The 11,965-nt window shown below is 50.0% G+C and overlaps 1 protein-coding gene across 2 annotated transcripts in view; it reads left to right on the forward strand.

Annotated features, from left to right (window-relative positions):
• The window catches only part of adkb (adenosine kinase b), an 86,346-nt gene that overhangs the window by 31,479 nt on the left and 42,902 nt on the right, over window positions 1-11,965 (forward strand). For both annotated transcript variants that reach the window (XM_037463021.2, XM_037463022.2), the window contains exons 5-6: window positions 7,212-7,384; window positions 9,481-9,589. In XM_037463021.2, the coding sequence (XP_037318918.2) occupies window positions 7,212-7,384; window positions 9,481-9,589 (282 nt within the window). The remainder of the gene's footprint in view (window positions 1-7,211; window positions 7,385-9,480; window positions 9,590-11,965) is intronic.

Below are 11,965 nucleotides of genomic sequence, written 5' to 3' on the forward strand. Positions count from 1 at the left end.
ACCTACTTTGTGTGTCCAGATGACTGCAAGGAGGGGGGGGGCGCATAGGTGTGTCAGTGATCCGACAATGCGTGTGCTTATGAGATGAGGGTTTATAAAGTCTGTTTGGTTGAACGATCCTGGTCGTTCCTTTGGCGCATGGTAAACGATGTCACAACATGCGGCCTCAACACTCATTAAAGCGCACTTCCTCCCAGCAGCTAATGTTTTGAAGTGGATTTTCCGCACCGCCACGTTGAATTTAGCCGGGCTTGACCTGTGCTAAGCCCTCAAACGGGGGGGGCTGTCATTTGGCGTATGTTCAAAAAAAAAAGAAATCTCTTCGGGAACACGGATCCGTCACCATATCCGAAGTGGGGGACGGAGGGGGGGGGGGGGGGGCTTTGGCACCACGGGGGAGCACCGCTCAGGGTTGCCACACTGCCTAGGCTGGAGGGGTTGGGTTTTGGGGGGGGGGGCAGAACGGATTCACCTGTGCAGGGTTCCGAGCACAGCTGCACTCCCACCAGCAGGAGCCCCGTTGACCGCAGACGGGATTAGAGGCTCTCGCTGCAAAGGCCTCTCATCATCTCTCTCTCTCTCTCTGTCTCTCTCTCTCGAACCATGTTTGGCAACAACCCCCGCAGACACGTTGGCCACTTTATGATCAGTTAATAACACCCTCCCACCCCACCCCGCCCTCACTGCATGCACACAGAGCTCAGCAGAAGAGCTCATGTGCTTTATAGCCGCTATTGTCTCAGACAAATGGGACGACCCGGTAGTCTGGCAATCCCAGCCTGTGGATCTGGTGTGGAGGCGCATTTCTGCCCCCCCCCCCCCCCCCCCCCCATCCCCCACACTCCTCACAAAAGTATCACTGTACGACCCGCCATTGTGAAGCTCAGCCCCTCATGCCTGCTAGGTAAAGTCCTCTTTGCCGCTGCGATAGGGGGGGTTTGGCTCTGACTGACAACATCAACTTGTTTATCCTGTACATAATTCAACCCCCCTCCCCGGGGCAAAAGCAACTAAATCAAGGTTGTGTGTTTAACAAGGGAGGCAGGGAATGAAATGGAGCCAAAAAGAGGAGGCAAAAAAAATCAGATGTTTCCTTTTTAGATAAACTTGCCGCCCGGGGACGGCGATGCATCCCTGATTCCTATACAGTGTGAAGATGCTGCAGTGAGATGTGTTAGGAGGTGTGTGTGTGTGTGTGTGTGTCAGTGGGGCAGGTAGGTTCATATCGTGAGCTCACTGAACTCGCCCTTTGATAGCTCTCTGAAGAGGCTGCACAGATCCTGTCGGTGACATTCTCGTCGTGCTTAACATCAGAACCGACGGAGTGTGTCGGCGCGTCATCGACTCGTGATGCCTATCATCGGGGGCCGTGCCTGGGAGCTGTCACCTCCCCGCCCGCTCAACACGCCGCCGCCCGCCCCCCCGTCTGTGGCACACATGTATGCGGACACGCAAGCTGTCTCGCCTTTTTGTGCCGCCGTTTTGTGTTGTCAAGCGCCTGTCCCCTGGGGACTGGTACCAGTGTCTAGTGTGGCCTGACGGGTTTGTCTCCCTTTCACCGGCGTCCTCTCTCTGTTGTATTTGTTGGGATTGAACATGGCGGATGACGCCGTACGGGGCCTAGTCTAGATGCGTTCAGAAAGGGACTTTTTATTGTGTTGGCTCTGTACTCTAGCACGTTCTCCCTGCTCATTTTTACATCCAGCACAGAAAGAAACGTCACGCTAGCCAAGTTGTAAAAGAAAATGAATCCTTTTTCCGTAGGATTTGAGGGATTCCCTGGTGTTTTTAAGAGGTACAAAGAGGCACTGACCACGAACACAACGTGCCAGCTGTGTGTCTGGCAGTGGAGACTATCACAGCTTTCTCCCCTCACTTCCTGTCATCTCTCAACTGTCTTAAGAGAGGGATAAAATGCTTTTTTTTTGTCTGCTCACAATGAGCCTGCTCCTTCTAGTGTAGGCAAACCACACGCACCTCGTTGTCACTTTGTCTCACGGAACATGCCCCCTCGAGGTGCTGTGAACCTTTCACGTTACACGTCGCCGCCCCTCTTTATGCCCAGTGGCTGATTAGAAATGCTACAGACTACACATGCATAATACAAGTGCCATCTTAAGTGGAAATCAGCAAGGAAAAGCCATTATCAAAGTTGCTGCTCCTCGATTAATTATGTAATCTTGTTTTGGTTTATTTGCATAACAGTAGTTGATGGAAACCCAAATTGATTTGCATTCGCACAATGTTTTCATGCAAAATAACTGACTAATCAGGAAATGTATCTCCATTTTCATCTGGCTGCACTAGCACAGATCCCTATTGTTCACTCGGAAAGAATATGAACCGTGAACATCTTTTTTTTTTTTTATACATTATTTCATTGAGGTGATTTAACCGCCTAAGAAACCGGATATTGTTGAGAGCATAGAAAAGGATCAAAGTGTAAACCAGTGGGATGTCGAGATCAGTCTGATCCTACATGCTGGTGCTCTTAGTCACCCACATGCGCAACACAAGTTCTTCATTCAAACACGTTCTATAGGAAGAAACTGTTTTTATAAAGTCCGCGTTTTATTGGAATCTTTAAAGCCGTCTTCAAATAAGCCGTCGAGCGGTTCTTGTTAAATTTCCACTCTGATGCTGAAGTGGAGCTCAACCAATAGGTAATGAGTCACTGTCCAGATTGCCCGGTGCATTTGAACATCATTAAAGGATCTGTCATCCTGTCCCCTTTCAAAGTGATACACAAACGTCCTCCCACCATGTCAGAAGACAACCAGGATCTGGACATTACGAAGCTGATATTGGGCCGGTTTCCCATCGGGCTACACGCTATGCCTCCTGCATCCCCTCCGAGTGTTGATTGCAGAGGAGGAGAATGTGGTTGACTGATCTGAAAGGAAATTACTGGAGAGCGAGCTTATCCATGCCTTTGACTGATAATCAGCTCATTATCGTGTTGATCATTTACAGCTCTCCCTCCCCGCCCGCTCTCTATTCTTTTAGCTGTGTCACTGAAGCAGAGCACAGAGACTCTTAATGGCTTGGCAGGGAGCCCGGCGGCGGTGAGGGAGGGTTAAAACCAGCACGCTAGCCTCCACTTTAACACAGTCGGCACCCCACTCATCAACCCTCCCAGGGCAGAAAAAAACGACTAAATGAAAGAAAAAACAACAACAACAACAACAACATATGCAACCCTGACGTGTGCAGTGCCCTCGCACCCCGACATGGCTAACTGTGCATGAAATTGAACTGATTGGAGTTATTGACCAGAAGGCTCCAGCCCCAGAGAGGACAGAGAGTACTGTGGGGATGTGTGTGTGTGTGTGTGTGTTGGAGGGGGGAGGTGAGGGATGGGGTGGTGAGGCTTGTGTGTTACCTGATTGAGTGAAAAATCCTCGGACGGTTGCTTTGATGCCCTGCACTTTACAGGAAAGAGTGATTTAATGGAAGCTGCCAGACCTCATCAATGTCAGCCCTCGTGCCCCCCCCCCCCCCCCCACCCGCCGCGCTTCGTATAAAAAGCACCCGCTACGACAGGTGCTGATGGACAGATGTTTGCTAGTTGTTTTTAGCTTCCCGGTAAAAAGTAACGCGGAGATATCGGCCTCCGTGAAGCCCCCTGCCCTCAGCTTTTTTTAAGCCTCTAGAAATATCCGTGTTTGAATTTTCGCAGAGTTGATAAGCCTTTTAATCAACGTGACCGTCATTAGGCACGGCCATGTTCCTCTCAAGAAGACCCCGCGCGGGTGAGGCGAAGCCCGGAGAGCGGCGGCTCTCTGAACCCGAGCGGTGATGGAGGGTGGGAGGGGGAGCGACAGCTGACCCGGCCTCCCCCCGGCGACGTGCAGACGGCGCCACTCTGTTGCGGAACTGCAGGATAACGCACGGTGTCCTCTCTCAACGCGCCACTGTGCCGTTCCTTCGGTAGAATCTGAATTGCATTGAAATTGCATCATTAATGGAGCAGAAATGAATCCCAGCAACTCTGCATTGACCCCTAGGGGTGGGGGAGGGGGGGGGTAGAAACAAGACAATGTTTTTACAGGAGGAATATTACCACTTCATCAATATACAACAGCGGGGCAGGCGCAGAAGGCGGCGGCGGGGGGGGGAGAAGTGGAGGGAATGTAATAGCTTACAGTGCTAATGGCGGTCTGAGTCCCAAACATCCAGCCGCCTCATCTCGTCTGGTCGGTGTAATTGCCCTCCTGGAAGCTGCCACGCGAAGCGGCTGCCTCCGTAGTGAAGAGTGGCAGCTGCTGGGTGTTGAGGAGCCGGGCCTGGGTCAACTCCCCGAGTGGGGCTCCTTGCAACCATGAGATATCATAATTAATAGCTATCTGGCGGCGGCCCCCCCGGGGTGAGTGCCGGCCGGGCGGTTGCATTGGTGGATAGGGTGAGATTATTTGGGTAAATGGGGGGACAAATAGAAAGAGACACCAGTCTTATTCTCCACTTAACATAATGTATACTTATCACTTTGCCTGTAGCAAGCGTCTCCGCCCCCCCCCCCCCCCCCCTTGCTTTAGAGGGATATTTTTCTCGCTTGTTTGTATTAGGTTTCCCTTTCGTATCCAAACGCACCTAGAGATATGTCGCCGTGGCGTATCATGGGAACCTTTTAATCTTTGGGGGCCCCCGTTCCCCCCAGTGGAGTAAATATACATGAGCTGCTGTGCAGGAGATGAGCTTCAGAAAAAAAATCTGTCACTTCAGCTTCCCTCTCACTTCCATCCTCTCTCTCTCTCTCTCTCTCTCTCTCTCTAACATGCCGCCCAGGGGCAAATCTCACTCCGTCTCATCTGCTGCTTAATTTCACTGGAGCGGCCCTCAGTAATGAAGCGCCTTGATGTACATTTGCCAATTTCTGCCTCCGCCACTGCGGTATAATTGGGATGTGACTAAGCATGAATACCCGGCGCAGGGTTGGTTGACCTCTCGGCGACCCCGCGGATAGCGCTTTTGTCATAAAGGAGGTATTATCTCACGTAATCTGGAAATGGAGAGGGATTGTCTGCAGGGTTCCAGAGATGGAAATGAATTGATACAACTCCTCGCTCCTGTGCAGAGGAGGGAAAGAAACATTTTTTACACACTTATAATGAAGACATTTTCCTCTTATCTTTTGCTGCTTTGTGTTTATTGCAGCTTATGGCGAAAAGAAGGGGTTTTTCTTCTTTTTCTTTTTAAGGAATGGGAGAGAGTCATGATGCTGTGGCACTGAAGAGGATTTCTCAGTATGTGTGTGTCTGTGTGAGCATGTGTGAATGTCAGCCTTTTCCCTGCGTGGGTGCACCGTGTACTCATGCACATGTTGGTGTGTGTGTGTGTGTGTGTGTCTGTTAATGACCCTGTAAAATGACAAGCTGAGCTGGCAGTGAGAGCACAGCCGACGGTCCCGCAGGAGCGAGGGAGAGGAGGTAGGAGAGTTCAGATGGAGGTGGTGGAGGAGGAGGAGGAGGAGGAGGGGCTTACGGTTGCGAGGTCGATCGTTCCACAGTGATTCACCATGCTGTCATCAGAGGGACGGGGGCCTCCTGAGTGGCCCTCTCTGTTCCCACCTGAAAGGCTTTGCAAATGGAGGCGGCCGCGCTGTCATTATTTACAGCCCGCAGCCCCTAACCTTGGATTGGGAGCTCATCACGGCGAAGAGAGAATCAGATAGGACTTGACGTGCACCCGAGCCGGTGACCTTGATAAGTGTGAGGGGCCTGCAGCGAGAGGTTAGCGAAGCAGAGCTTTGGTCCGTGGGCTTTCGCTGTGGATGTGTGCGTATTTGTACTTGTTTGTGTATTTCAGCCAGTTGGAGAGGTGTGGGTGGGGAGGGGGGGACGTTGGGGGGGGGGGGACTGAGCCAAGACTCATGAGCCAAAATTTAGCCTTCACATGTGGCGTTAATGCTTTCATTCTGAACTTCTCACTGAAATTGGTTTTCCTTAGTAAACATCGTAAACATGAGTTTATGATCCCAATTGCTAGTTTCAAGTCTTTTCCAATACATAACAACGTTACTCCAGTAAATGATGGTCCTATTCAGAGGGAAATGGACAAAGTTCGGTCTAGGGCGGGCTTACTGGGATGGACGGGTCACTGGGCGGCCCAACAAATAGGGCATCTCGACGTCTACAAATGACGCTGACTGCATCCACTTCTTACATGAAGTCTATGACATCACTTAGTAGCCACTAAATAGTTTGCCATCTATCTGGGAAAAATACTAATATTTGCCACTCAAATTGAATACTTTTTCTAAAGACGCCAGATACGCAAGATACCGTCCTAGGCCGTGGGAAATTATGAGGGCGGGATTTTTTCCATCCAAAATTCATCTGACAAAGGAGCCCGATTTGATTTTGCTACCAAGGTCAGCTATGTTTGGAAATAAACCTGACCCTTGCACAGTAGAGATTTTTCCCCAGTAAAATGTATTTTTTTTCCCTCTATTTATTTATTTTTCCCATTTGAACTAGTTGGAGACCTCGGGGGGCACAAAATAACAGGGAAGCGCATCTCTGGATGGGTGATGAAAATGCGTTTTTCTCCCCCCCCCCTCCCCCACTGCGATGCTATTTGGTCGTGTGAAATGATTAATTTCACACATATACAGGTCATCCCCCAAAAGCAGCAACATCTCATTCACCAGGGGCCCCCGTCAGCAACAAAACAGGAGGCTGCAATAAAACGAGCAAACAGCAGCACGTACTGTACGTCAATAAATCTTTGGAGGTTAAACCTGAGCACTGTCGAATTTGAGCAGCGCCCCCCCCCCCCCCCCCCCACCACCTCTCATCAGGTAAATGTCACCGAGTACACCAGGACTGTCCAAAAAACGGCCGACGAGTGTCCTGTGGTAGCAGGTACACACACACGCGAACACAAACACACACTGTCTGTGTTTGCATAAGTAGGATGGCGTCTTGAATTATGGGGTTTGTGTAAATAAGGAGATGAGACTGTTTTTAGCACACATGGAAGAGGGAGTGCTTGGATGAGAATAGCGCTTCTATGTGGAGTGGAATTGGTCTCGGGTTGTTTACGACAGCTCGCAGCCCTCGTATATCACATGCAGTATGTTTGCTGTGAGGCTACAGTTTGTGTGCCATCTGCCTTAGCTGAACTTGACCGTTCAAACAGACTTATATTTTGTAAACGGAGCTCGCTGTAACTGCTGTTTTGCATTTTTTTCCTTACTCTTTCTCTCCTAGTGGATGATCCAGAAACCCCAAAAGGTGGCTACTTTCTTCGGGTGCATCGGCAACGACCAGTTCGGGGAGATTCTGAAGGAGAAAGCCGCGCAGGCCCACGTGGACGCGCATTACTACGAACAGAACGTGGAGCCGACCGGTACTTGTGCGGCTTGCATCACCGGGGACAATAGGTTAGCCACATTTCACTCACCCCTGAACTAAGAAATGATCCTCTGGCCCACATTTGAAAATATTTTTTTTTACATCCTGGGGGCAGGCAGCGCTCTCCTCGGGGCTGGAAGCCATAACAGGGAATCAGAGCTCAGCTCTCACATCAAAAGGGAAAAGAACAGCTTGAGTGTGTTTTTCCAGGCCCCCGCTCAGTCTCTGCCGCCCCAGTGGGTTGTCATCCATCTATAGGCTGACAGTAGCAATGTGTTAGAGATGGCTGGGCTGTCCCGGCTCTCACCTGTCAGCCATCTCGGTTGTAAAAAAAAAAAGAAGAAAAAACGGGGGGCATTAGCGTCCCCGACGACTCTCACGCTAGCGTAGACCGGCGGCGGCATGTCCAGGGCTGCAGAGGTCGTGACCCCCCCCAACCCTGCACACAGACAAATATCACTAACAGCGAGGCCTCCGGTTCATGATGAGACCAGGTGTGGATCAATAAACCTTCTCTAAACACTCCCCTCCTCTGCAGCCCTTCATCCGCCACTGCTGAAGTTGTCAGTCAGTCAGCGGCTGGACCTCGCCCGCCTCCGGGTTAGCCGGGCCCCGCTGAACGGTCTTAGTGGGCTTGTTTGATGTGGCTCTGACACCTGAAAAGGTCAGGCGCCGTGCTCAGGGAGACGAGCTCTGTAATATTTCTTACAGGTGTTTAACAGACAGCTCAAGAGGGCCAGAGCGAAAGGTCCCTTAGCGGGGCCGGATTGGACGGTTGATGGCTTTGAAGGATCAGGAACCAGTATGTCAGAGCCCCCCACCTCCCCTAGGCTTTGATTAGTGCAAGTCCTCAAAGAACATAGATCTAGATCCCTGCCCGGAACAACACAAGCTTCAATCTGTGAGGTGGTCCGTTTATCTGTGATTAATTACACATAAGGCTTTCGGTTTATTCTGTTCTTTCTATTCAAATCAAAGTTAGAATGAGTTGGTCCCTCCAGGAGATTTTTGTTCTTGTGGTCTTCCAATTTGTGAAACATTTTGTAATAAATTGTGCCAATATTAAAAATATTAAACCTTTAACATTTTTCCAACGAAAAAATGTCTTGGTAAAATTAGACATAGTTTTTGGTTTTTGTATTTCTAATTACATTTTTAAGTGGAGACTCCAAAGCAGAAAAGGAGTTGTTGGGGAAACAAAGGCTGTGTTACCATGGTTATAATTAAGTCTCGTAGTAATGCTCATCTTTTTTTCATTTCATTTTCACTTTAAAATTGTTTTTTGTTTGCGTCGTGTTTCTGAAGATAAACCTCACGTAAAGTTGGCAAACATTCTTCCGGTTTCACCATTTTTCTGAGAAATCTAACGTAATCAAAATTCCTAGAGCGACTGATCGGAATCTACGGTTTCAGCCGCGGCTTTCTTCAAAGATACGGGCATCACTAGATCGAGCTCGCCCCTGCGACGGCGCTCCGCTCGCATCATAGCAACGACACCCACTTGGCCTGTCAGGACGCGCTCTGACCTTTTTGAGTCCATTACCTCGGGTCAAGTGTGCAGCCCTAATCCCGCTGTCACATCGTCGCCGTCTTCGCCGCGCTCTGTGATCAACTCGGCGCAACTGTTGCTTGTTTCTTCAAACGCTGCCTTCCCTCCGACAGGCTTCTCCTCCCAAGCAGCAACGGGGGGTTCTGCACCCACGTCGACGGCCGCTCCTTAAGCGACCGCACACGTGGACCGACTAACGAGCTGCGTTGAGTTAATGCCTCCTGCCTCTCCTCCTGCTCCAACCAGTGCTCATTTTATAAGGCGCTTCTGTTGTTCCCCACCTTTGCCTAACAACGGATCGCTTTTCCAGGTGGTTTGACATTAAGAATAATTTGCGGCTCATTGTTGGCTTTCGAAAATCACACTTCAATCTGTGAAAAGAGAGAATGAGATCCAAATGGTCCATTTGCCTTTATTTCAACTGGGATCACACCTTCTACGAAGCCATTAGGATCCTTTTATATAGGGAAAGAACAAAGGAACGTCTGGGGCCAGAGTGTTTTTAGGGGTCTTTTTGAGACAAAATTAAGATGGATGATAAGAAAGGTGGGAGATTTATGGGATCTGTCTCGGCAGGTCCCTTGTTGCTAACCTGGCGGCGGCAAACTGCTACAAAAAGGAAAAGCACCTGGACTTGGACAGCAACTGGGAGCTGGTGAAGAAGGCCAAGGTTTATTATATTGCGGTAAGTGAGACCCTCTACATTTAAAATAACTGTTCGCCAACTCCGCTGCCAAAGAAGGACATGATGTTAAGAGGCTTTGTGGAGGAAATGCCTCAGCGCGCCTCCTGCATTGTCAATGCACCCATTCATCCTTTGTCGAGTGAAATGAGCTCTGTTACCTATTGAGACAATACCGCTTCGTTCTCCCCGTACCCCCCCCCCCCCCACACACACACTCCCCCCCCCCTTGTCTTTGTGCGCAAAGCCGCAGCTCACTGTGAAATTGTTCTACATGCAATGCATTCATTCGTTTCTTTTTTTACGCGAAGACAAGCCAACAGGTGCTGTGAAAGTGTGAAAATTGATTATTTAAGTACATTCGGCTTTACGCCCTCCTACACCGTCTTCCCCCTACAGACAAGAAACACACACACACACACAGAGAGAAAGCAGGACAGATGTGCCCTTAGACATCCACACTGAGGTAATGTCTTCACTTACAGCTTCTGGGGTAGAATGGCCTGCCATGCTCACGTTTCACTGTTTGGGATTACATTTAATTCTGGTGGATCAACATTTTCTCTGATCTCAAGTGAGGATGATAGCCCTGAAATTGCGCCGCATTCCACGTATTTAAGCAGTCCGTCGTCGGCATAAATCAGCATCACGGGCCGAGCCATCAGCATGCGCCTTGGCATATTGTCCCAAGTGAAATGCAAAATGGTCCCCCTGTTGCCCACAAGCCCCTCTAAACATGTGTACTGGAGTCCAATAAGGATGGAGGTTTCATAATTAGCCGCCCAAGCGAGGATACAACCCCCGCTCCCTAAAATAAAAAAAATAAAAATAAAAACACCAGAAAGCAGATCAGTCAGTTCATCCTCCAGAGTTTGTGTGGTCTCATTTCTTGCCTCTGCCTCGCATTAGCAAACACGGCACATCCTCTGCAAATTGGCAGTTGGGTTTTGCCCACATCCGACAGTCCCGCGCGCAGGGAAAAGCTTCCGTGGGATTTGAGGGGGGATAGAAGGGCCACAAATGGATGTTTGTCAGTGCTCGGAATCTCAAAACGCCCCTTTTTCAGCGTCCCTGTTTTTTGGGTTTTTTTTTTTTGTTCAACCGGAGGAGGGGGGGGGGGGGGATCAGTCGCTTTATCAGAGTCCCATTGGCACTTCTAAAGTACTTAGCCGGATACACTGCCACAGCTATTCCCACTTAATACAGTGTGGCGTGTCTAGACCGGTGTTCGCTAAGGCCTCCTCTCTCCATTAACCTTGTCGAGTGCACTCTGATGTATTTACCCAATTTATAGCCCGATTGTACATTTTCTCTCTCTCTTGCTCTCCCACTGTACCAACCCTCTGCCTGCGTATTAATGTGCTTCGTTTGACTCTCATCAAACGACTGCCGGGCAGCACAAACAAGTCGTGTAAACCGCTAATCTGTAAATAAATGTAATTACCGAATAGCGGCGCACGTGTGAATGTTAGCATGTTTTTTTTGTTTTTTTGGGGTTTCGGTTGGATCATGTGTGTGTTAAAGAGGTGATTGATGATTCCTGGCAGAGGGTCTCAAGGTGCCTGCTCTTATGCGGTGTGATTGGAAGCAAAACCCCCGAATTATTGGAGTCAGTCTGGCTCATCCAGCAGCAGCAGCAGCAGGGCTGGTGGCAGACGCAGAGCAGGGAGGCAGCGCTGCCATTTCTCACAAAGAGAGAGAATGTTGAACTCCTGCCAAATGTTTGGTGGCAGGCTGTTGCTAGGAAATCTGGGTCCTTAGGCAAATCATTGCACAAAGACCAATAACAAAGGCGTGCGGGGGGAGGGAACGGCTAAACGCATTTCAGGGCTGAGGATATCTTCCTCGTTGTTGTTTTTTCCACCGTTGAATGCTGCAGCGGTGTTTACAGTTATTTCTTTCCCCCGGACCATTGTGAACATCAGAAATGGAGGGTGATGCATTGTGTGAAGGGAAGATGAGTGACTGTAATTGGCGGGGGTGATGTGTGAGTGGTGGCCCAGTTAGCCCCCCCCCCCCCCCTGCTTCCCTTCATTCCCTCTTCCCTTCCATCCCCATCCCCCTTGGTCCTCTATGGACACCCCCCCCCCCCCTCCTCCTCCTCCTGCTACTCCTCTCATTTTGCTGTCGCCTTTGCCCCCCCCCCCCCCTCCCCTCATCTCTCTCTCTCTCCAGTTCCTCAGACACACATACACTTGCTCTCAAACACACGCGGCATGCACGCACACATTCTGCAGCACACCACTGGCTTGTTTTTCTTAGCACTGAGCGCTTTGCCCTGTAATTTGATCTCCTCTGCTCGGTGCATCCTCCATGATGCCACTTTGAATTAACCTACGGCGCCACAGCTCTCTTAAGCTGCGGCTAATAAAATGGCCT

Source organism: Pungitius pungitius, chromosome 21 (genome assembly GCF_949316345.1).
Source record: "Pungitius pungitius chromosome 21, fPunPun2.1, whole genome shotgun sequence".
NCBI lineage: Eukaryota > Metazoa > Chordata > Actinopteri > Perciformes > Gasterosteidae > Pungitius > Pungitius pungitius.